Here is a 26,084-nt window from a genome sequence, read left to right as displayed (position 1 = left end):
TGCCGGTGATAAAATTTACTAAACCGACTTAGCATAAATTCGGAAAGTTGGATGATTTGATTTAACAATGTAAAAGTTAGAGGACCAAACCTAATGAATGCTGAAACCTAACGGACTAAATCTATACTAAATCCCAAGTATATGAATCATTAGATAATGAAAAGGATTTATTGGAAGAATATACCGTGTGAAGAAATCGTATATGTGGATGGATGAGAACGTAAAATCCAATAATCGAAGATATTTGAAAAGAAAAAAGAAAAGGCACACTTTTTACTAAAGAAAAAAGATATTAAGAATAGAAATTTGATCACATGGTATGATTTAAGTGGGTATCTTAAGAAATGACTCGAAATTTTTTCTGTCTAAAATCTCATTTTTGATTGCGTAAAACGTTCCACTAAATTCAAGATTGTTGTTCAATCTTTCTCATTCTAGATTGTTTTTTTATTTATTTATTTCAAGTTCATTCCCTAAATTAAGTTATTCGGAAAACTTTTTTCTCCACCGTAGGATCGACAAGAACCGATTTCTCCAATAACTCGAGAATGAAAAACTTATCGTAATTGATCATAAAGCCAAGAGCTTCTCGCCTAATGCAAGTTCTTAACTAGGCATCTCACGGCCTTAGAGAATCTCTCCATACAATCTCTCCATATCTTTAATTTGATTCGACATGAATTTATCCATGATTTCACGTACGCTAGTCCCACGAGTCCTTGCTTTCTTTGCGTACTTTAATAAAAAAGTTAGACCAACGAACAAATTCGCATAAACCCTTTTAGAAAAGAAGCAAAAAGTTACATATTCCGTTGATTATACCTTATATCGAGCCACGCGCATTCTCTTCATTAGAATTTTCTATTATATCACATCTATTTGGAGTGAGTATACTTGTCTAGTCCGACCAAAAAATAAAATAAAAAAATACTCGTCCGGTCAACCTGGGTATGGCTAAGTTATTATTATTATTTTTTGCTTGAGATATGTCTATCGAAAATCCCGAAACTTGTTGTGAAATTGTAATTGAGTCATAAAATTTACAGAAAGTACAATCGAGTCTTAAAAGCTTGTCAAATTGGTTCAATTGAGTCCTTCCATTAGTTCTCTGTCCAGTTTGACTAATCGAAAATACCGACGTGACTTTTTTTAAATATTTTCTCTCTTCCTCATGGCTAAAACGGTGTCGTTTTGATCCATAATTGATTTTTGATACAATTTTTATGAAAATTGATTAAAAAAACCAGAAATCAAAACCAGTGGCGAGAGATGCAAAGCTCTCATCGCCACCGGCCCACCATCACCGAGAAGGGCTAGCGATGGTGGGGAAGTGGTCGGCAAGAGCCATTAGGTCCTGGCCGGGGGTCGGCAACCTTCGCCTAGATCTGATTGGTGAGGTCAAGTCACGACCCTCATCTGGGGTTGCCGATAGTTTCCGCACTCGTTGTCGTTGTCTCTCTATTATGTGCTTCACTCTCCATTCAACTCTCGCCAATTACGCGTTTGCCTCTCGCTATCCGGTTCTGATTTTGCGATGGAGTCACTTGTGATTTGTTCTCTAATGGATCTGATCGACAAGGTCGAGTCGTTCTGATGAGGGCCGCAGCCCTTGGCCAAGGCCCAGTGGCAAGGGATGCAGAGCTCTCCCGCTAATTCTGGGTTCCTTTTTTTTTATTATAAAATTTAAACCTTGTTTTTTTAAAATTAATTTGAAAAATATAAAAAAAAGAGATTTGGACCACATTTTAGCCACGTCATCGCCATATAGAATAGAGAAATATTAGAAAAAGTCACGTCGGCATTTTCCGTTAGCTAAATTTATCGAAATTAATGAAAAGACCCGATTGAACCAATTTGACAAGTTTTATGATTTGATTGTACTTTTTGTAAGTTGTAAAACTCCACTATACTTTCGTGACAAGTTTTAGAACTTATAGTGAATATCTTTTTTTTTTTTTGTTAGATCTTTCGTTTAAATTCGATGGCCTATTACCTGGAAACCCAATGGGATGTGCCCGCAACATCACGGACAGATCAAAACCTAAGCCTTCTACCCCGTGGAGAGTCCTTGACCGCGAGCGATGTGCACGCCAGTCCTTCGAATTCTCGGACCGACACCCAAATCGACCCCACCAACCTTCGAGGATGATTCTAAATCAATCCGATTTAGACTCCGTGGAGCGACTCCTAACTTTGCCGCCTCGTGTGCGAATCAAAGATGCCGACGTTCGTCTTTGGAATCGCGTACCCCAAGACTTTCAAAAGGCGATAGAAAGCAAAAGGTGGAGAATAATCCGCCGCATCTAAACATCATATTCGGTTTCGGACCGTTTCCCATACGCGTGCCGCCCCGACGACTTTGATTTCGACGAGACCTCTCTTCCCCTTCACCGCGCAAATTTGCACGCGGGGGCCCCACGAAGAGTCCACGCCATGTCAGCGTCGCGCGATCGTTGAATTCTTCTTCACCCCCGAGATTTTGTTGACTTTTGACTCTTTCTAGAAGCTTCTCCTCAACTTGACCGACCCATGTACACTCACTTGTTTTCTCCTTTCGAGCTCCCAAACTAGACGAATCTCGTATATGTGGTCTTCGAATGGATACGATTCAAATTAATCGATGAATTAAGGTAGATTACAATGTAGCACCAGCGATGAAAGGCCGGCTTTCGACCTCGTTGCTTTATAGCGCTAGAGAATTTTGACTAATCAAGCATTTCGAACGTTGAATTGGCTTTAAACTGTCCGACAAATCTCCTTCACTCCCACCAACAAAGCTTAGGCATCAAATCATTTGTTATTCAAACGTTTGTTGAAGAACCAACGAGGCCAATATCAAGCAAGAGTCTTATTTTAACCTAATATAGTAATATTGACGTGATTGGCCTACATGATTATTAAAGCAAGGAGCTTTGATGCGAGTGTATGGTCAAAAAATAGATTAGGTTGACTTGTGTTGTTTGTCACCTCGGAAATCATGCAGTTTTAAATGGAAGTTTGCATTTGTCCGGAACATGTTCATACGCCAATTAAAACTTGCCCAGCTCTTTCGACGAAAAAAAAAAAAAAAAACTTGCCTAGCTATTTTGACCATATCAAAGCTGTCGATAGCAAGTTGACATAGTGCCTCAAATTTATACCAATAATTATAGGGAATGGCCATCCATATGGGCCGACCGTAGCACGCACTTCAATGTGCACCTTTTATTTTTTATTATACGTGCTTATGCATGCGAATTATTTAAACGTGCATCGCATGATTCAGATCCGCAAACTTAGCATATTTTTAGGTATCTATTGCCTATTTGATGAAGTATACATTCACTTAATTTTTCTTTTCCTTTTTCAAACGACAATGGAGTAGTGTTCGAGTTCGCCGAGCGTTTTGATTAGTCGGTTCCCTCGCCCGTTTGTTGGAGATTTCCCTTTTTCGCGCATCGGATGATGGTTGGACGGTACGGGTCCGCGCCAATGGAGATGACGCGAGAGAGAAATAGTTAAGGACGGCGTCTCTTCTGAAGGTAGTATCATTCTTATCTATAAGAAATTGTTGGTTGAAAATTTTCTTCCTCATCGAGAAACTTAGGCCGGAGTGACGTTGTAAGGGATGGAGGCCGAAAGGGTTTACAGAAGAGGCCCATTCACATGAGTCATGGGCCGTGGGATCTTTCGATGATTTTCATAGTCTTGGATGCAACAAAAGGTTACAATTTGACAGTCCAATGAACCTTAGGTTTTAATAATCAGGTCTCTAAACTTTTCACATGATTTTCATTTCGTTACAACTAAGGCACGTCGATCGCGGCCAATCAAACTCGTTGTAATTTGAAAATTTGAGACATCCTTAACGCGAGGTTGTTTTCTTAAAGCTTTTGCCCGACCAAGTACAACAATGTTTTAAAATTTTCAGGTAGAATATTTATGTTCTAAATGTAACCCGACTACCAATACGTAATCCCACCACAAAAATTATGTCCTAAGCCAAACTTTAATTGCTCAAAATAGAGGATGAATTCCAATCTAAGGGAATAACTCCTACTCTTACAAGTTTAAAAAAAAAAAAAATACGAAGGGGAAGGCGTCCAAAATGCAACAAAAAGGAATAGAAAGCTAGTGGGAGACAATGATGATATCAGTTTGACTTCCATGTTAAGCATTTTAAATGGGTGGGTCAGGTCGGGTCGGGTCTGAAATGGTCCGATCTAAAGCGACCCATTAACTTGTTTTATGACCCATTTATGTGTAGTACGAATTTCTTGACTCATACCCGACCCATATTACTAAACACTTAGGTTGCGTTTGGTCGTCCGTATAAAATTTGGGATATGATATGCTTTATCTTATCCCGTGTTTGGTAGGCATCTCGGATATAGAGGGGATATAACCCGGATAAAAAAATCCGAGGGGAGGAGGTAGGATAAGGTCGGATAGGATTTCTCTTCTCTGTCATATAAAAGCTAACTTTTAGAATTATGACAACTTTCTTGTCTCATTTATTTATATTTTCATCTTCTTCTTCTTTTTTGCAAAGAGGTTTGAAAATATAATAAAATGTGTATATTTTGAAGTTTTTTTGTGTAGGAGAACGTTTTTTTTATAGTAATAAGATTGGAATATTTCATGAGCATCACGTAAGAACATATATGTCCTTTATATTGATATACGGTTTTTACCAAATGCAAGATAAAATAGGATATGAGAATATCCGACTTTAAATCCGCAGTTCACCAAACAGTGGATAGGATATGGCCAAATCCTTAGATTTCTTATCATATCCTATCCTATCCAATCTTATCCCGACCAGAAATCCCGACGACCAAACGTAGTCTTATATATTTAATTTTTTTAATTTTTTTAAAATTTAGTGGATTTTTATTTTTTTAATTCTTATAAAATGTTTTTATTTTTTATTTTATCTTTTCTGTTTTTTCTTTTCCTTTTTTCCTTCTCCCTCCTCCGTCTGCCGGTTGCAGGGCTTCTGCGACGGCAAGAAGCCCAACAACCGACCGCATCTCGGCGAGCCTCGAGCTCGCCTGATGCTTGTAATATCGGGGTTGACCAATTCCTAGCGGGCGAGCTCGAGGCCAAATCCCGGCCGCCTTCGAGCTCACCTAGGCTCGCCCGCTTAGGGCGAGCTCGGGCTTGCCTAGATCGGCCGAGCCTTGACCTCTCCGGCGTTCGGCTAATCTCGAGGCTCGGGACTTCCTTGACGAGAGAGAGAGATGAACAGACCCTTCCTTGACGAGTTTTGGGATTTCCTTGACAACTAATCGGAAATAATCTTCCCATCGGGAGTTCGCGGCGGTGAAGGCGGTGGGGGCAGCAGTGAACGAGATCCGTGTTGAATGAAGAGTAAGGTGAAGAAGAAGAAGAAGAAGAAGAAGAAGATACCGTGCGTGGGAATGGTGTGAAGCGTGGGAGTAAGGCTTTTAATTGTAAATGAGTTAAGACTTGAATAGGTTGTAAATGGATTCATAACAAAACCCCTTTAAGACCCATTTATTTTGGCTTATACACCTACAACCCATTTATGGTTGGCCTGCACATTTTAAGCGACCCATTTATTACCATGTCAATAAATTTGGGTTGAGAAGTGGGTTTTAGACTCATTTTGACAAGCCTAGATATCACCAATCAGTTGAGTAATATCATTACATTTAGATGCCTATTGACTAAGATTATATCAACTAACAAGTGACATAACAATAAAATAACAAGATCTCAAAAGAATCATGAACTTTCACCCATAGGTTAAGAAAAAACCCCTTGCTTTTAAAACCACTCGAAAAAAACTCACAAACTTTTACTACCCTTGCTTAAATTTTTCGCCTGCACAGGCTCTTGTCGCAAATAATTTATTCAATGGGACTAACCTGTATAAAAAGTCACTTCAACAAAAGCCAAAAAAGATGTTGTGGGATGCGTCAGCAAAAATCAGGCAACATTGCTTCTCCATGGACGAGAAAATATTGCATAACCCCTCGGCGCCACCTCATTTTTACTCATATTCATTCACTGAATGACACGCGTCTAATGGGCCCCACATTTCGGATCTTTCGAAAATCTCTTTCTCACCCACTTTCTCTTTTCCTTAAACACCCATCCACCTTTCTCTTTGCTCTGTCTCTGTTCTGCAATGCGCTCTCTCTCCCTTTCCTTCAGAAATAATGACTTTTTTTTTTTGTCTGGCCCATTCATGAAAGAAGAACACATAATATTTCATCTTTTCTTTGATTTTCGTTGCCACATATGAATGTATTCACAATTTCTGTGCGATTTAATTCTTGGTTTATATGGGTTATGGAAGTCGGTTTTTCCTTCTCCAAGGTCTCGGCCTCCGTCGACCGGCCGGCGATGGAGTAGTCGATGAGATCTTGGCGCGGGGGAGGAAGGCGCCGGCATGCTGGAGGTCGAGCATCTCACTGCGGAGCTTGTGGGGCTTGGCATCAATGAGGGCCAGCTCGGCGGCAGCCGGGGCCGAGATAGGAAGCTGGCGGGGCTTTGTGCATTTTCTTGCTGAACAAAAAACTGGGATAGACCTTCTCGCTCACCGTATGCTTGTTGAATTTGAAGGTTGAGAGAGAGAGAGAGAGAGAGAGAGAGAGAGGACGAGTGAAGACAGAGGAAGAAGAAAGGGGGAGGAGCGTTGCAGAAGAGAGAGGGTGGAGGGGCTTTTACGGAAGATAGAAAGTGAGGGAGAAAGAGATTTTTGAAAAGCTGAAAGGTGGGGCCCATCAAATACGTGTCATTCAATGAATGGATACGGGTAAAAACATTGAATCCCCACCCTCCATCCACTTTTTACAAGAGGAAAAGTATTATGAAGGGGGGCATGGAGGTATGTCACCTGCTTTTATGGCAGGTGACCCATACGGGGGGTACTAAGGGGGTATGCAATATTTTCTCCTCTACGACGTCGTCGTTTCTGATTCCTTTGACTTGGATTTACATGGTTTGAGTACCGGCCTTTGTGATTTGGAGCCATCTACTTCACATTACAACGAAGTTTTTTTTTTCGATCCAAGCAAATTTGTGATGGGTACTTTGGTCGCTCTCGAGTAAACTTTCCGTAAGCTCTTTTTAGTTGTTTAAAAAGGTTATGATCATTTGCAAAAGTTGAAGCTTCATTTTGGGGGATTTAGCCTTATATTTTGTAGATTTTTTTCCCCTCAAAATGGCCCCTCTTCTGCAATTCTTCCACCCTGTCACGTAGGGGAGAGGAAAAAGACACTGTCCGATATGGGGTGACTGTGTCATTTCAACACGTTCTATCTCTCTGACCCCCCCCAAAAAATAAAAATAAAAAGCTCGTTCCATATCCAACTGTTTCATTAATTATTCCAAAAGAGGTCGCAATGAATGCCGTCACTCTGCGATGAGCAAGAAATGGGCTGGGGACATGCTCAAGAGCAAGTTGTCCTTCGACTGGGTTTTGATGCACCGTTCAGCGATCCCGACTAGAAATGCGTGAGAATTATTACCATTTCAATAGGGTAGATATTTGTTGTATCGTGATGTGACATCTACCCTACTAAAATGGTAATAACTCTCTTGAATTTCTTATGGCGATCATTGAATCATCGACGTGATGTGACATATATCCTACCAAAATAGTTCTAGTGGTGATCGCTGAATTATCGATGTGATGTGACATCTATCCCACCAAAATGGTAATAAATCTCTTGAATTTCTAGTTGCGATCGCTGAACAGTGCACCAATTAAAACACGTGGGAATAGGAAAGGGTCTCATCCAATTTGATGCGGTAACTAGCAAGTCTTAATAAGCTTGATGGATTTTTTTAGGGCAAAAGCCACAAAAAATTTCAAATTATATCCATTATGACATATTTACCCTAAACTTTTCTGTGTGTCGCAAAAAACCTCAAACTTTTATCCATATGACATATTTACCCCAAACTTATACTAGTGTAATACATTTACCGAAATTTTTTTCTTGTGACACTAAAAATCATAAACTTGTATCCGTATGACACATTTACCTCAAAATTTAGGGCAAATATATCACAAGCCTACAAGTTTGGAGTTTTTTGTGCCACAAAAAAAAATTGAGGTAAATGTGTCACATTGATATAAGTTTGAATTTTTTTGTGTCATAAAAAAATATTTGGAGTAAATATGTCACACGGATACAAGTTTGAGATTTTTGATGTCACAAAATTTTTTTTAAGATAAATGTGTCACAGTGAGCATAGTTTATGATTTTTTTTTTTCGGTGTTTTCCCTTATTTTGAACACCGTAGGGTTGCTTGATAGAGTTTTGCCTATCGTTACATCTCTCGAAATCGTTTGAATAACTCGAAAAGTAGTTGACATTTAGTGCCCATTTTCTAATTCAACCTACTCTAGAGCGATGCCTATCTCTTATTACCAAAATATAAAATAGGAACTTAAATTTACAAATTATGCATAAGAGTCGATTTCGAATACTGTCGCGATGCTCGTAGTTGCAGAATATGCGCAATTATGGGGTATAACTTTTGTCACGGGATCTAACTTTCAAAGTATTTAATTTTTCTTTCTGTACTTATATGTAGGGAATTGTTCCACATTTTCTTATAGTGACTTTGAAATGCAGCATGTGTATAACTTAGATGCAAGACTTTGTTCTCATCAACTTGGAAAATCATAATGCTAATGATTGTAAATGCAGTGTATGCACAGTCATACAATATTAGTTCTTTTCTATAACGTAAATGCAAAAGTTTTGTTCCATCAACTAAAAGTTTCGGCCTATAACTATTCCAAAATTGGACCCAATTGTAAATTTATTACCACAATATGTATAAATATCAGAGATGCGGAATCCGATATTTGTTTGGATAGGAAATTTGCCTAGATGACCATAATATGTACGCAAAGATCTAGGTGAGTCGCTCATTTATTAAATTTTTGGTAGATATGAGAACATGTACCGTTGGCATTTAAATAAAAATTGCGAAAGCCAAACAAAGGAAAAAAGAACAGAGCCTGAGATGCGTCAACAAGGTTTGACATGGGAATTCGACAACTTTTTCACTGACGGTGGAAAATTATTAGTGCGACAAGATAGTTCAATACCACGTTGGGCTGCAAGTTAATCCCAGGATGGACCAGAACAATGAAGGGAAAAATAATGCAAAGAAAGAAACGGTTCATTCCGGCTAGTGTCCCTCCTCCATTGGAAGAGTACATAAAAAGTTCTAAACCTATTGCATTGATATCAATTCAGCCTTAAAACTTTCAATTGGACCTATTTAGTCATAAACTTTTGCATTTTAACCAATTCTCTACATCCGGCTAATTTTGATCGAAAATCATTGACGTGGGGCCAACATCCTCCGCGGCACGACCGGCGTTGACGCCGACATTCTTGATAATATCTTAATATTTTCTCTTTTGTGGTCGGCGAGGAAGCGACCCTTGGGTGAAAGGAAAAAGGGAGGAAAGAAAAAGAAAATAAATTTAATTCATTCTCAAAGAAGTTAAAAAAAAAAAAAAATCCAAGTTAGCGCCGATTGTGCCACGTATGATGACCGGCGTTCTCGTCAGCGATTTTTAGTCGAAATTGGCCGGATTGATGAAATTTGTACAAATGCAAAATATTTAAAACATGGCTTTTTTTTTTTTTTCCAGTTGTCCCCTCTTTGAATTTAGGTGTGCTTTGCAGGTACAGAGGGGCCCAAACGAGGCCCAGCACTGACAGCCATTCTGTGGCCTCCCTCCACAATTGTCAAAGCAAAGGGAGATAAGAATCCGATGAAAAGAAGGACAAAAAGAAATGGTTGAGGAGAGCGACGACACATAAATGAGAAATGGTTGAGGAGAGCAGAGAGAGACATAAGTGTGTAGGGGAAACCCCAACTTCGTGCATAGTCGTGGAAGGCATTCTCTTCGGAACGAGCGCTCGCATACATACAGAAATGAACGACTCCCGAGAAGCAAATTGATACGGACATAATGGAAACATTTCCCTCCGCTCTTGATGTCAACTTCTTTCGAAAGGCTCATCTCTCGCTTTCAATGCGAAAGCCAAACGAAGAAAGACGGGTCTTACTAGTATGACAATATAACAGTATGACAGTGAATTACCAACATTTTTGACGATGGGACGGTCTAGTTCTGTACACAAAAGTTTTTCACCCTTTTGAACTTCCAATTCTTTTTTTTTTAATTGTAAGTTAAAATTAAAAAAACAAAGTTATAAGAGGAAAATATCTAATTGATAATATTCAAATGATAAGTTACAACGTTTAAAATAGTAGATATTATTCTCTGGCCAAATAAGAATACATACAAGTAGAGGGAGGGGCTATAGCTTCCAACAACATTAGCGACGATCATTTAAGATGGCGCAGTTCCAGCCAGTTGGAGGGAGCTTACAAATCAGAGAAGAGCGTCTGAATCCCCACCATGAATATATCTCGACAGCAACGTATCCTCGCAAAAGAGAGACCACACACCATGAGCTCACTCCTCAAACGCACTCCTCTCTCTCTCCCTCTCTTGATCTTCTCCGTGTTGTTCGTCGCCTCCCCGGGTCTGGTTTCGCCGTTTGAGATGGTGTCCATGGGCCGGGTCGGGAGCAAGTACCACCAGCTGGCTCTCACGGAGGCCACCGGGCCCGAGAGCGTTGCCTTCGACTGCAGAGGGCGAGGCCCGTACATCGGCGTCGCGGACGGGAGGATCCTCAGGTGGGAAGGGCCACGCCGCAGGTGGAGGGAGTTCTCCGTGCCCACCGCGCACAGGCATGTCTTAAGTCTTTCCATCTCCGGGGAAACAAAAGCAAACCCTAAATTTTAGCTCCATGCACAACGTTCTTGCATGCAGGCATGGTGCTTTAGGCACGTCCTTTCCCTTCATGAGCTTCATCTTCTCCCACCGTACATGCATCCGGATTTCGGTTCGACGTCTTACGAGAGCTTAAAACCGATGGAATATGTCGTTGAACTGTTTCTTGGGAAGAAAATAAATAGAAGGAAAATTCTAGAGAGAGAGAGAGAGCCTCCGAGCGTGGAGGGATTGTACTTAATGATCTCAATTTCTGTTTTATTGGTAAAAAGTTCAAATTCATGGATTAAAACTCTTTTACGTGTCACGCATGTAACGTTTACCAAAGTCTCATACTGGGTAGAACTTCAGTTACCGAGAGGGTAGGTACACTTCTTCTTCTTCCTTCTCGTCTTCTTTCTGCAGTTTTTAGGTACTCTATCTAATGCACGTCATGATGGACATGTCCCGAAGTTTTGCGGCGACCACGAACGCAAATAGTCACGGCGATCTGTCCGGTTCGAGTCGAGGTCAATGTTGAGGACGTCCGAAAGCTGTTCATTTGCAAATACTCTCTATTTTCTGAGATATAGTTGGCAATTCCAGATGTGTGTGCCCGTCACTAACTGCTAAATTATACTGATATAAGTTTCATATCGTGGCATTTTCTTCCCACATTCCTATGTGAGTGAAAGGAGAGTATAAGATCATGGACGATCTCGAAGGCATGATGGTGACCATCTGAGACAAGTTCCTCTCGTTCGTCATCAGGGACAGGAAATTGTGCGACGGCTCGAAGGACCCCAACAAGGAGCAGATATGCGGCAGGCCGCTGGGGCTCAAGTTCAACAGCGCGACGTGCGATCTCTACGTGGCGGACGCCTATTATGGCCTCCTGAAGGTCGGGCCACGCGGCGGTGTCGCCGAGCAGCTCGCGACTTCCGGCGGTGGGGTGCCATTCAACCTCACCAACGCGGTCGACATTGACGCTCGGACGGGAGCCGTTTACTTCACGGACAGCTCCATTGTCTACCAGAGAAGGTACATTCATCATATTCATTTCTCAACATGATTAGGCCCTTTTGTGTCCGCTCCTATTTTCTGAATCTAAACTCAGAATCCCCGACATACTTATCTGATTATTCTTGTGGATAGCGATAGAGGCGGAGTTAGAAAACCCCAAATGGGTAGATCGGGCACGACGCTACACGAACGGCGACGACAATATGGGAAAATTGAATCTATATCGGGTGTCTAGGCTAAGTCCGTGGATCTATCATTTTGACTAAGATCTTACGGTGCAAGATTAAGGTGCAGCCACGAGGGAGAATATGTGTAGTTTCTAAGATTACGGGCCATCTCTTTTGAGGCGACATTGACATGAACGACAGATAGGAATTGACCCCTGCATTCTGAGTTGCAACCACATTTGTCAGCATCTCTTTACTCTTTGGAGTTGCAGCTCGCGCGGGTTGCTGCCCCATGCCATGTTCTCCGATAATTGCCTCGGAGGGGAAATCTCTACGTTCCTCATTAAAGAGCCCAGCTAGTTCTATCACTTACGGATTTGAGAAGCTCATGGTATAACAGAATAACGGTGTAACCTCAAACGCAAGTGTTATGGATGACAAAAAAATATTTAACAATCATGGCGGAAGTTCAGAACTCATCTCTGATCTTATGCCTAACATTCCACCATCATATCATACTGTCATGCCAGCATGACCCTATCGCTTATACAAACTCTCATGTATGTCTGTACATGTGTTGTTTATGTTCTTTTCGCGACGAGAAAAAGCTTCGAACTAGGGAAATGCTTTGATAACGAAGTGACTCAAAACTCACGCCGATGGCTTCTACATATACCGTTGCTTGCATTCGCTCGGCCGTACAAAAATGAGTTCACGTTAATGTCCAACGTGCCTAAATTAAGACCCGTTCATGTATTTCTATGAATGAGTTTGTCAATGTGATGATTGAGCCTCCATTTTTGGAAGCAATGACGTCTGAACTTGATAAGGAAACCCTTCGCATGAATGGCTCATCTGGGTTTGCGCATGATCGTAATCAGGGACTACATGTTGTCCATAGAGAATGGAGACAAGACAGGGAGAGTACTCAAGTACGACCCCCGCACGAAGAGAGTGACGGTCCTGCTCAACGGGCTGTACTTCCCCAACGGACTGGCCCTAAGCAAGGACGGCTCTTTCCTTGTGGTGGTCGAAACTGGCAACTTCCAGCTGCTTAGGATCCCTCTCTCGCCCTCCAGGACAGGACGCCATGCGACTCCTGCGCAGGTTTTCTACCCTCAGCTCTCAAGGTACCCGGACAACATCAAGAGGAACGACAAGGGCGAGTTCTGGGTTGCCCTCAACAGTGGAAGAGGACTGGTTTTTCCCAAGACGGAGGAGGGTCCTCATCGGGGCTCATCAGTGCGGGGCCGAGCTCACGGTGATCGTGATGGCAATGAGATTCCTTGGTTCACCAAAGACCCTGTGGCAATCAAATTCAGCGAACAAGGGAGAGTTGTGGAAGTGCTGGACGGGGGATTTGGGAGGACGTTCGAGGCGGTGAGCGAGGTCGTAGAGTTCGCGGGCACACTGTGGATCGGGTCTGGGACGATGCCTTATGTGGGTAAGTTCAAGGCGTATTAAGGCTTCTGTTGGGCGTTGATTCCTTTTCTGGTTTGGCCAAACAAGTGTGAGTGTTCTGGTTCTGTATCGTTCAATGTAGTCCTACAATTTTTTCGCCTTTCTGCAGCTCGGCGCAAGGCGACATCTCAGACTGTTCTGTATGCGTCATGCTTGTCAATCTTAACTTCATAATAATCGCACACAATATTTGGGAACAGGCACACCATTACTAATGGCTGTGGGGAGACAAATCCACGTCTCCGTTACAAGAGTAGTTTCTGACTTCCGAATGAATTCGGTAATCATAATTAGATTGCCTGTGGCCGACTCCTACAAGATAACCAACAGAAACTAAGAAATCGAACAAGTCTGGACATCATATCGATCATGCATTGATGAGTCTGCAATTCTTCCTCACTTCTCCATGTACAAAGCTATCCGGATTCGTGAGGTTCCCCATCTTTACCATGGAATCGAAGAACTGCCGAAAGAAAGCCGCCATGTCAAAAGCATACTGTTCCACAAGCTTCTTGGTCTGAATGGCCAATATACTGGAATACAGTTCCTGGTCAGAGTTCAGCAATCCCTCTCCGTTCAGGAGCAAATGGTAGTAGGAGTTGTCGAATGTGTAGGGCGTTGCATAGTCCAACGGCTCGATGTTGTCCTTTCCCCCTCCGGCAGCCGGGCATGCGGACTTTAATTTTACTAAGGTGAACCTCAGATAATGGACTGCTGCCCGATGTCAATTCGTAGTCCCCATATATTCTCGCACGGAAGTTCTCGCAGCGTGCCATGCCGATTGTGTGAGCTCCTAGTATCGAATGCTCATATAGTTAGGGAAAATCTCGTGCAATTTACTATATACACGTCTTAATCGCGCTTTCTTCTGTGGCAATAAGCTCACCTTGGGTGAGTAAATTGATCAATCACTTAAGAGGAGTAGGAACTTAATACTTTCCGGAAAGCGCAATGGTGTCGGTGATAGAGAGGCCGAGGTAAAGGAACTTGGAAATGACGGAAATTAGACCTTGATTCGGCGTAGGTATGTTGGTGTTTGCAAGCTCGTAGCTTGCACTTCTCGAGTCCTTCCTCCCCACCGGAACATCCCAATATGGTCCACCAACCTAGGAAGTACGAAAGAGAATCGACACTAATCACATTGATTTTCTGAGGTGGCAGACAAAATACAATTGTTGTGCATCGAAGATGAGAAAATATACAAAATCTAGCGAGGAAAAACGTGACAGACAAAATACAATTGTTGTGCAACTTCCGATGGATGCGAAACGTAAAATCCAATAATCGAAGATATTTGAAAAGAAAAAAGAAAAGGCACACTCTTTATTAAAGAAAAAAGATATTAAGAGTAGAAATTTGATCATATGGTATGATTTAAGTGGGTCTATTGAGAAATGACTCGAAATTTTTTCTGTCTAAAATCTCATTTTTGATTGCGTAAAACATTCCACTAAATTCAAGATTGTTGTACAATCTTTCTCATTCTAGATTATTTTTTTTTTATGTCAAGTTCATTTGCTAAAATAAGTTATTCAGAAATTTTTTTTCTCCACCGTTGGATCGACAAGAACCGATTTCTCCAATAACTTCGAGAGTGAAAAACTTGTCGTAATTGATCATAAAGCCAAGAGCTTCTCGCCTAATGCAAGTTCTTAACTAGGCATCTCACGGCCTTAGAGAATCTCTCCATATAATATCTCTATATATCTTTAATTTGATTCGACATGCATTTGTCCATGATTTCACGTACGCTAGTCCCACGAGTCCTTGCTTTCTTTACGTACTTTAATAAAAAAAGTTAGACCAACGAACAAATTCGCGTAAACCCTTTTAGAAAAGGAGCAAAAAGTTATGTATTCCGTAGATTATACCTTATATCGAGCCACGTGCATTCTCTCCATTAGAATTTTCTATTATGTCACATCTATTTGGAGTGAGTATACTTGTCCTGTCCGACCAAAAAATAAAATAAAAAAAATACTTGTCTGGTCAACCCGGGTATGGCTAAGTTATTATTATTATTTTTTGCTTGAGATATGTTTATCGGAAATCTCGAAACTTATCGTGAAATTGTAAGTGAGACATAAAATTTACAGAAAGTACAATCGAATCTTAAAACCTTGTTAAATTGGTCCAATTGAGTCCTTCCGTTAGTTCTCTGTCTAATTTGGTCGACCGAAAATACTGACGTGACTTTTTTTTAATATTTTCTTTCTTCTACGTGGCTAAAACGACGTCGTTTTGATTAAAATTGATTTTTGATATAATTTTTATGTAAATTGATTAAAAAAAACAGAAATCAGAACCAATGGCAATAAAAAATGTAGCACCAGTGATGAAAGGCCGGCTTTCGACCTCACTGCTTTATTGCGCTAGAGAATTTTGACTAATCAAGCGGTTTGAACATTTTTTTTTTTATAACCTAGATTTCTCACGTACAATAGATTATTCCTTGAAGTGGTGGGAGTATGCCAATGCTACCGGGTAAGTCCCTAAGATGTGGTCATTAGGAGTCGAATCAGTGATCTCATCGGTTTAATTGTCTCAGGCTCATGAAGTTCAATTAATTCGTCCAATGCCCCATTGGACATTAGAGGTTCGAACGTTGAATTGGCTTTCGATCCAAAAAAAAAAAAAACCGTTGAATTGGCTTTAAACTGTCCGACAAGTCTCTTTCACTCCCACCAACAAAGCTTAGGCAACAGATCATTTGTCATTCAAACGTTTGTTGAAGAACCAACGGGGCCAGTATCAAGCAAGAGTCTTATTTCAACCCTAAAACTAAACAACTTTTCAAATCATGGGATATCGCTCGAGATCTTTGGAAAAAAGAAACAAAAAAACTTTTCAACTCTCCCTCCAGTTGAGTAGCTTCATCGGTATCCATTCAAAAAGTCGTGCTTCGACATCGGAAAGTTGTTACATATATATTGAAAAAGTTATTACCATGCGGAAGATGGGATACTTCTACCTCATGCTTTAAAACACGGGAAAGTTGATGGACCGTCGAGACAGGAAGCGACGCGAAAGGTCGAAAAAATTCTCGAATGATCTCGGTGCATACGAGATCAAGCATCCGAGCCCTTAAACTTGGCGAGTCCAACGTGGGATCTATGTGGTCTGAGAACTAGAATGCCCTAGGGTTAAATGCGGTCGGCGCACCGCAGAGAGTTTCTGAATTTTAACCTAATATTGACGTGATTGGCCTGCATGATTATTAAAGCAAGGGGCTTTGATGCGAGTGTATGGTCAAAAAATAGATTAGGTTGACTTGTGTTGTTCGTCACCTCGGAAATCATGCAGTTTTAAATGGAAGTTTGCATTTGTCCGGAACATGTTCATACGCCAATTAAAACTTGCCCAGCTCTTTCGACCAAAAAAAAAAAAACTTGCCTAGTTATTTTGACCATATCAAAAGCTGTCGATAGCAAGTTGACATAGTGCCTCAAATTTATACCAATAATTATAGGGAACGGCCATCCATATGGGCCGACCGTAGCACGCACTTCAATGTGCACCTTCTATTTTTTATTATACGTGCTTATGCATGCAAATTATTTAAACGTGCATAGCATGATTCAGATCCGCAAAGGCGCAAACTTAGCATATTTTTAGGTATCTATGTCCTATTCGATGATGTATACCTTCGCTTAATTTTTCTTTTCCTTTTTCGAACGACAATGGAATAGTGTTCGAGTTCGTTAAGCGTTCTGATTAGTCGGTTCCCTTGCCCGTTTGTCGGAGATTTTCCTTTTTCGCTCATCCGATGATGGTTGGGCGGTACGGGTCCGCGCCACCGGAGATGACACGAGAGAGAAATATTTAAGGAAAGTGTCTCTTCTAAAGGTAGTATCATTCTTATCTATAAGAAATCGTTGGTTGAAAATTTTCTTCCTCATCAAGAAACTTAGGCCAGAGTGATGTTGTAAGGGATGGAGACCAAAAGGGTTTACAGAAGAGGCCCATTCACATGAGTTATGGGCCGTGGGATCTTTCGATGATTTTCATAGTCTTGGATGCAACTAAAGATTACAATTTGACGGTGCAATGAAACTTAGGTTTTAATAATTAGGTCAGCATGATTTTCACTTCGTTACGACTACGGCACGTCAATCACATGTCCGACTACGATGCCGACCAACCAGTAAAATCTATTCCAGCCAATCAAACTCGTTGTAATTTAAAAATTTGAGACATACTTAACGCGAGATTGTTTTCTTAAAGCTCATGCTCGACCAAGTACAACAATGTTTTAAAATTTTCAGGAAGAATATTTATGTTCTAAATGTAACCCGACTACCAATAGGTAATCCCATCACAAAAATTATGTCCTAAGCCAAACTTTAATTGCTTAAAATAGAGGATGAATTCCAATCTAAGGGAATAACTTCTCCTCTTACAAGTTAAAAAAAAAAAAAAAGACGTAGGGGAAGGGGAAGGCGTCCAAAATGAAACAAAAAGGAATAGAAAGCAAGTGGGCGAAAATGATATCAGTTTGACCTCCATGTTAAGCATTTTAAACAGTTGGGTTGAGTTGAGTTGAGTCTTAAATGGTCCAACCAAAAATACTCATTAATCAGTTTTATGACCCATTTATGCATAGTACAAATTTCTTGACTTGTACTCGACCCGACCCATACCCAGCCCATACCAAACCCATATTACTAAACATTTATATATTTAATTTTTTAAACATTTTTTAATTTCTGTAAATTTAGTGGATCTTTTAAATTTTTTAATTTGTATAAAACACTTTTATTTTTTATTTCTCTTTTATTTTTTTTCTTTTTCTTTTTTCTTTCTCCCTCCTTCGTTCGCCAATTGTCGGGCTTCCACAACAGCGGGGAGCTCGGCAATCAGTCGCGTCCTGGCAAGTCTCGAGCTCACCCGAGGCTCACAATCTCGGGGCTCGACAGTTCCCGCTTGATAAGCTCGAGGTTAGATCCAAGCCAACTTCGAGCTCCCCTAGGCTCGCCTGCCTAGGGCAAGCTCGAGCTTGCTTGGATCGGTCGAGCCTCGAGCTCTCTAGCTTTCGGCCGATCTTGAGGCTCGGGACTTCCTTGACGAGAGAGAGATGAATGGACCATTCCTTGACAAGTTTTGGGATTTCTTTAATGACCAATCGGAAACAATCTCTGCAACGGTGGTTGGCAGCGATGAATGCGGTGGGGCGACAGTGAATGAGATCCGTGTTGAATGAAGAGTGAGGTGAAGAAGAAGAAGAAGAAGAAGAAGAAGAAGAAGAAGAAGAAGCCGTGCATGGGAACGGAGTGAAATGTGAGAGTAAGGCTTTTAATTGTAAATTGGTTAAGAATTAAATAGGTTGTAAATGGGTTTTGTTATGAACCCATTTAACACCCATTTATGATTGGCCTGCATATTTTAAGTGACCCATTTATTACACATGTCAATAAATTTGGATTGATAAGTGGGTTTTAGACCCATTTTGATAGGTCTAGATATTTTAAGTGACCCATTTCTCACTCACTGTATGCTTGTTGAATTTGAAGGTTGAGAGAGAGAGAGAGAGGACGAGTGAAGACAGAGGAAGAAGAAAGGGGGAGGAGCGTTGCAGAAGAGAGAGGTGGAGGGGCGTTTACGGAAGATAGAAAGTGAGGGAGAAAGAGATTTCTGAAAAGCTGAAAGGTGGGCCCATCAAACACGTGTCATTCAATGAATGGATATGGGTAAAAACATTGAATCCCCACCCTCCATCCTCTTTTTACATGAGGAAAAGTATTATGGAGGGTGGGGTACGTCACTTATGGCAGGTGATCCATACGGGGTATTAAGGGAGTATGCAATATTTTCTCCTCTACCTCGTCGTTGTTTCTAATTCCTTTGATTTGGATTTACATGGTTAGAGTACCAACGGAGTTTTTTTTTCCGATCCAAGCAAATTTGTGATGGGTACTTTGGTCGCTCTCGAGTAAACTTTCCGTAAGCACTTTTTAGTTGTTTAAAAAGGTTATGATCATTTGCAAAAGTTGAAGCTTCATTTTGGGGGATTTAGCCTTATATTTTGTAGATTTTCCCCCCCTCAAAATGGCCCCTCTTCTGCAATTCTTCCACCCTGTCACGTGGGGGAGAGGGAAAAGACACTGTCGGATGTGGGGTGACTATGTGTCATTTCAACTCGTTCTATATCTCTGACCCCCCAAAAAAATAAAAATAAAAATAAAAAGCTCGTTCTATATCCAACTGTTTCATTAATTATTCCAAAAGAGGTCGCAATGAATGCCATCACTCTGCGATGAGCAAGAAATGGGCTGGGGACGTGCTCAAGAGCAAGTTGTCCTTCGACTGGGTCTTGATGCACTGTTCAGCGATCACGACTAGAAATGCAAGAGAATTATTACCATTTCAATAGGGTAGATATTTGTTGTATCGTGATGTGACATCTACCCTACCAAAATGGTAATAACTCTCTTAAATTTCTAATGGCGATCACTGAATCATCGACATGATGTGACATCTATCCTATCAAAATGGTAATAACTTTTTTAAATTTCTAGTGGCGATCGCTGAATTATCACTGTGATGTGACATCTATCCTATCAAAATGGTAATAAATCTCTTGAATTTCTAGTCGTGATCGCTGAACAATGCACCAATTAAAACACGTGGGAATGGGAAAGGGTCTCATCCAATTTGATGCGGTAACTAGCAAGTCTTAATAAGCTTGATGGATTTTTTTAGGGAAAAAGCCACAAAAAATTCCAAATTATATCCATTATGACACATTTACCCTAAACTTTTCTGTGTGTCACAAAAAACCTTAAACTTTTATCCATGTGACATATTTACCCCAAACTTATACTAATGTGATATATTTATCCAAAACTTTTTATTGTGACACTAAAAATCCTAAACTTGTATCCGTATGATACATTTACCTCAAAATTTCGAGCAAATATGTCACAAGCTTATAAGTTTGGAGTTTTTTGTGTCACAAAAAAAATTGAGGTAAATGTGTGACATTAATATAAGTTTGAATTTTTTTGTGTCATAAAAAAATATTTGGAGTAAATATGTCACACGAATACAAGTTTGAGATTTTTGATGTCACAAAAATTTTTTTAAGATAAATGTGTCACAGTGAGCATAGTTTATGATTTTTTTTTATGGTGTTTTCCCTTATTTTTAACACCGTAGGGTAGCTTGATAGAGCTTTGCCTATTGTTACGTCTCTCGAAATCCTTTGAATAACTCGAAAAGTAGTTGACATTTAGTGCCCATTTTCTAATTCAACCTACTCCAGAGCGATGCCTATCTCTTATTACCCAAATGCAAAATAGGAACTTAAATTTACAAATTATGCATAAGAGTCGATTTCGAATACTGTTGCAATGCCCGTAGTTGCAGAATATGCGCAATTATGGGGTATAACTTTTGTCACGAGATCTAACTTTCAAAGTTTTTAATTTTTCTTTCTGTACTTATATGTAGGGAATTGTTCCACATTTTCTTATAGTGACTTTAAAATGCAGCATGTGTATAACTTAGATGCAAGACTTTGTTCTCATCAACTTGGAAAATCATAATGCTAATGATTGTAAATGCAGTATATGCACAGTCATACAATATTAGTTCTTTTCTATAACGTAAATGCAAAAAATTTGTTCCATCGACTAAAAGTTTCGGCCTATAACTATTCCAAAAGTGGACCCAATTGTAAATTTATTACCACAATATGTGTAAATATCAGAGATGCGGAATCCGATATTTGTTTGGATAGGAAATTTGCCTAGATGACCATAATATGTACGCAAAGATCTAGGTGAGTCGCTCATTTATTAAATTTTTGGTAGATATGAGAACATGTACCGTTGGCATTTAAATAAAAATTGTGAAAGCCAAACAAAGGAAAAAAGAACAGGGCCTCAACAAGGTTTGACATGGGAATTCGACAACTTTTTCACTGAAGGTGGAAAATTATTAGTGCAACAAGATAGTTCAATACCACGTTGGGCTGCAAGTTAATCGCAGGATGGAACAGAGCAATGAAGGGAAAAATAATGCAAAGAAAGAAAAGGTTCATTCCGGCTAGTGTCCCTCCTCCGTTGGAAGAGTACATAAAAAGTTCTAAACTTATTGCATCGATATCAATTTAGCCTTAAAACTTTCAATCGAATCCATTTAGTCCTAAACTTTTACATTTTAACCAATTATCTACATCCGGCTAATTTTGGTCGAAAATCATTCATATGGGGCCAACATCTTCCGTGGCATGACCGGCGCCAACGTTGACATTTTTAATAATATGTTAATATTTTCTCTTTTGTGGTCGATGAGGGCCACGACCCTCGGGTGAAAGGAAAAAGGAAGTAAAGAAAAAGAAAATAAATTTAATTCATTCTAAAAGAAGTTAAAAAAAAAAATCCAAGTCAGCGCCGATCGTGCCACATATGATGACTAGCGTCCTCGTCAGCGATTTCCAGCCAAAATTGGCCAGATCGGCGAAATTTATACAAAAGCAAAATATTTAGAACGTGGTTTTTTTTTTTTTTTTTGTTCACTCATCCCCTCTTTGAATTTAGGTATGCTTTGCAGTTACAGAGGGGGCCAAACAGGGCCAAGCACTGACAGCCATTCTGTGGCCTCCCTCCACAACGTCAAAGCAAAGGGAGATAACAATCCGATGAAAAGAAGGACAAAAAGAAATGGTTGAGGGGAGCAACGACACATAAATGAGAAATGGTTGAGGAGAGCAAAGAGACATAAATGCGTAGGGGAAACCCCAACTTCGTGCATCGTCGTGGAAGGCATTCTCTTCGGAACGAACGCTCGCATACATACAGAAATGAACGACGTCCGAGAAGTAAATTGATACGGATATAATGGAAACATTTTCCTCCGCTCTTGATGTGAACTTCTTTCGAAAGGCTCATCTCTCGCTTTCAATGTGAAAGCCAAATGAAGAAAGACGGGTCTTGCTAGCATAGCAGTATAACGGTATGATGGTGAATTACCATCATTTCTGACAATGGGACGGTCTAATTCTGTCCACAAAAGTTTTTCACCCTTGTCAACTTCCAATTCTTTTTTTTTAATTGTAAGTTAAAATTAAAAAACAAAATTATAAGAGGAAAATATCCAATTGATAATATTCAAATAATAAGTTACAACGTTTAAAATAGTAGATATTATTCTCCGGCCAAAAAAGAATACATACGAGTAGAGGGAGGGGCTATGGCTTCCAATGCCATTAACGGCGATCATTTAAGATGGCGCAGTTCCGTCGCGGCCAGCCAGTTGGAGGGAGCTTATAAATCAGAGAAGAGCGTCTGAATCCCCATCATGAATATATCTCGACAGCAAAGTATCCTCGCAAAAGAGAGACCACACACCATGAGCCCACTCCTCAAACGCACTCCTCTCTCTCTCCCTCTCTTGATCTTCTCCGTGTTGTTCGTCGCCTCCCTTGGTCTGGTTTCGCCGTTTGAGATGGTGTCCATGGGCCGGGTCGGGAGCAAGTACCACCAGCTGGCTCTCGCGGAGGCCACCGGGCCCGAGAGCGTCGCCTTCGACTGCAGAGGGCGAGGCCCGTACGTCGGCGTCTCGGACGGGAGGATCCTCAAGTGGGAAGGGCCACGCCGCAGGTGGAGGGAGTTCTCCGTGCCCACTGCGCACAGGCATGTCTTAAGTCTTTCCATCTCCGGGGAAACAAAAGCAAACCCTAAATTTTAGCTCCATGCACAACGTTCTTGCATGCTGGCATGGTGCTTTAGGCACGTCCTTTCCCTTCATGAGCTTCATCTTCTCCCACCATACATGCATCCGGATTTCGGTTCGACGTCTTACGAGAGCTTAAAACCGATGGAATATGTCGTTGAACTGTTTCTTGTGAAGTAAATAAATAGAAGGAAAATTCTAGAGAGAGAGAGAGAGAGAGAGAGAGAGAGAGAGAGAGAGCGCCTCCGAGCGTGGAGGGATTGTACTTAATGATCTCAATTTCTGTTTTATTGGTAAAAAGTTCAAATTCATGGATTAAAACTCTTTTACTTGTCACGCATGTGACGTTTACCAAAGTCTCATACTGGGTAGAACTTCAGTTACCGAGAGGGTAGGTACACTTCTTCTTCTTCCTTCTCGTCTTCTTTCTGCAGTTTTTAGGTACTCTATCTAATGCACGTCATGATGGACATGTCCTGAAGTTTTCCGACGACGACGAACGCAAATAGTCACGGCGATCTGTCCGGTTCGAGTCGAGGTCAATGTCGAGGATGTCCGAAAGCTGTTCATCTGCAAATATTCTCTATTTTCTGAGATATAGTTGGCAATTCCAGATGTGTGTGTCCATAACTAACTGCTAAATTATACTGATATAAGTTTCATATCGTGGCATTTTCTTCCCACATTCCTATGTGAGTGAAAGATGAGTATAAGATCATGGACGATCTCGAAGGCATGATGGTGACAATCTGAGACAAGTTCCTCTCGTTCGTCATCAGGGACAGGAAATTGTGCGATGGCTCGAAGGACCCTAACAAGGAGCAGATATGTGGCAGGCCGCTGGGGCTCAAGTTCAACGGCGCGACATGCGATCTCTATGTGGCGGACGCCTATTACGGCCTCCTGAAGGTCGGGCCACGCGGCGGTGTCGCGGAGCAGCTCGCGACTTCCGGCGGCGGGGTCCGGTTCAACCTCACCAACGCGCTCGACATTGACGCTCGGACGGGGGCCGTTTACTTCACGGACAGCTCCATTTTCTACCAAAGAAGGTACATTCATCATATTCATTTCTCAACATGATTAGGCCCTTTTGTGTCCGCTCCTATTTTCTGAATCTAAACTCAGAATCCCCGACATACCTATTTGGTTAATCTTGTGGATCGCAATAGAGGCGGAGTTTGAAAACCCCAAATGGGTAGATCCGGCACGACGCTACTCGACTGGCGACAATGATATGGGAAAATCGAATCTGTATCGGGTGTCTAGGCTAAGTCCGTGGATCTATCATTTTGACCGGCAACTTTGCAAAGATTAGTTTCTAAGATCTCACGGTGCAAGATTAAAGTGCAGCCACGAGGGAGAATATGTGTAGTTTCTAAGATTACGGGCCATCTCTTTTGGGGCGACATTGACATGAACGACAGACAGGAATTGTCCGCTGCATTCTGAGTTGCGACCACATTTGTCAGCGTCTCTTTACTCTTTGGACTTGCAACTTGCGCTACGACAGATAGGAAATGGCCCCTGCATTCTGAGTTGCAACCACATTTGTCAGCATCTCTTTACTCTTTGGAGTTGCAGCTCGCGCGCGGGTTGCTGCCCCATGCCATGTTCTCCGATAATTGCCTAAGTGGGGAAATCTCTACGCTCCTCGTTAAAGAGCCCAGCTAGTTCTATCACTTACGGATTTGAGAAGCTCATGGTATAACAGAATAACGGTGTAACCTCAAACGCAAGTGTTATGGATGACAAAAAAATATTTAGCAATCATGGCGGAAGTTCATAATTCATCTCTAATCTTATGCCTAACATTCCACCATCATATCATACTGTCATGCTAGCATGACTCTGTCTCTTATATAAGTTCTCATGTATGTCTATACATGTGTCATTTACGTCCTTTTTGCGATGAGAAAATCCTTCGAACTAGGGAAATGCTCTGATAATGAAGTGACTCGAAACTCACGCTGATGGCTTCTACATATACCGTTACTTGCACTCGCCCGGCCATACAAAAATGAGTTCACGTTAATGTCCAACGTGCCTAAATTAAGACCCGTTCATGTGTTTCTATGAATGAGTTTGTCATTGTGATGATTGAGGCTCCATTTTTGGAAGCAATGACGTCTGAACTTGATAAAGGAAACCCTTCGCATGAATGGCTCATCTGGGTTTGTGCATGATCGTAATCAGGAACTACATGTTGTCCATAGAGAATGGAGACAAGACAGGGAGAGTACTCAAGTACGACCCCCGCACGAAGAGAGTGACGGTCCTGCTCAACGGGCTGTCCTTCCCCAACGGACTGGCCCTAAGCAAGGACGGCTCTTTCCTTGTGGTGGCCGAAACTGGCAACCTCCAGCTGCTTAGGATCCCTCTCTCGCCCTCAGGGACAGGACGCCATGCGACTCCTGCGCAGGTTTTCTACCCTCAGCTCTCAAGGTACCCGGACAACATCAAGAGGAACGACAAGGGCGAGTTCTGGGTTGCCCTCAACAGTGGAAGAGGACTGGTTTTTCCCAAGACGGAGGAGGGTCCTCATCGGGGCTCATCAGTGCGGGGCCGAGCTCACGGTGATCGTGATGGCAATGAGATTCCTTGGTTCACCAAAGACCCTGTGGCAATCAAATTCAGCGAACAAGGGAGAGTTGTGGAAGTGCTGGACGGGGGGTTTGGGAGGACGTTCGAGGCGGTGAGCGAGGTCGAAGAGTTCGCGGGCACACTGTGGATCGGGTCTGTGACGATGCCTTATGTGGGTAAGTTCAAGGCGTATTAAGGCTTCTGTTGGGCGTTGATTCCTTTTCTGGTTTGGCCAAACAAGTGTGAGTGTTCAATGTTCTGGTTCTGTATCGTTCAATGTAGTCCTACAATTTTTTCGCCTTTCTGCAGCTCGGCGCAAGGCGACATCTCAGACTGTTCTGTATGCGTCATGCTTGTCAATCTTAACTTCATAATAATCGCACACAATATTTGGGAACAGGCACACCATT

General features: G+C 41.4%; 2 protein-coding genes across 2 annotated transcripts; both read left to right on the top strand.

Moving 5' to 3' along the window:
* Positions 1-10,446: 10,446 nt before the first annotated feature.
* LOC115754926 (protein STRICTOSIDINE SYNTHASE-LIKE 10-like) lies at positions 10,447-13,714 on the top strand. The gene is made up of 3 exons (XM_030694118.2): positions 10,447-10,746; positions 11,540-11,809; positions 12,840-13,714. The coding sequence occupies exons 1-3, from the start codon at positions 10,463-10,465 to the stop codon at positions 13,420-13,422; spliced, it is 1,137 nt and encodes a 378-aa protein (XP_030549978.1). The 5' UTR covers positions 10,447-10,462; the 3' UTR covers positions 13,423-13,714.
* Positions 13,715-22,768: 9,054 nt separating this feature from the next.
* On the top strand, positions 22,769-25,976 carry LOC115754917 (protein STRICTOSIDINE SYNTHASE-LIKE 10-like). Its single transcript, XM_030694105.1, has 3 exons — positions 22,769-23,054; positions 23,874-24,143; positions 25,288-25,976. The coding sequence occupies exons 1-3, from the start codon at positions 22,771-22,773 to the stop codon at positions 25,868-25,870; spliced, it is 1,137 nt and encodes a 378-aa protein (XP_030549965.1). The 5' UTR covers positions 22,769-22,770; the 3' UTR covers positions 25,871-25,976.
* The last annotated feature ends 108 nt before the right edge of the window (positions 25,977-26,084 follow it).

This window comes from Rhodamnia argentea, chromosome 5, assembly GCF_020921035.1.
Source record: "Rhodamnia argentea isolate NSW1041297 chromosome 5, ASM2092103v1, whole genome shotgun sequence".
In the NCBI taxonomy this organism is placed as follows: domain Eukaryota; kingdom Viridiplantae; phylum Streptophyta; class Magnoliopsida; order Myrtales; family Myrtaceae; genus Rhodamnia; species Rhodamnia argentea.
This window is presented reverse-complemented; position numbering and strand designations above follow the sequence as displayed.

Excerpts from the sequence above, each read along its gene's own strand:
- LOC115754926 (XM_030694118.2), top strand. The coding sequence starts at position 10,463 with ATGAGCTCACTCCTCAAACGCACTCCTCTCTCTCTCCCTCTCTTGATC. Across the intron at positions 10,747-11,539 it reads TCCGTGCCCACCGCGCACAG|GGACAGGAAATTGTGCGACG; the intron begins GCATGTCTTAAG and ends GTTCGTCATCAG. Across the intron at positions 11,810-12,839 it reads TCCATTGTCTACCAGAGAAG|GGACTACATGTTGTCCATAG; the intron begins GTACATTCATCA and ends GATCGTAATCAG.
- LOC115754917 (XM_030694105.1), top strand. The coding sequence starts at position 22,771 with ATGAGCCCACTCCTCAAACGCACTCCTCTCTCTCTCCCTCTCTTGATC. Across the intron at positions 23,055-23,873 it reads TCCGTGCCCACTGCGCACAG|GGACAGGAAATTGTGCGATG; the intron begins GCATGTCTTAAG and ends GTTCGTCATCAG. Across the intron at positions 24,144-25,287 it reads TCCATTTTCTACCAAAGAAG|GAACTACATGTTGTCCATAG; the intron begins GTACATTCATCA and ends GATCGTAATCAG.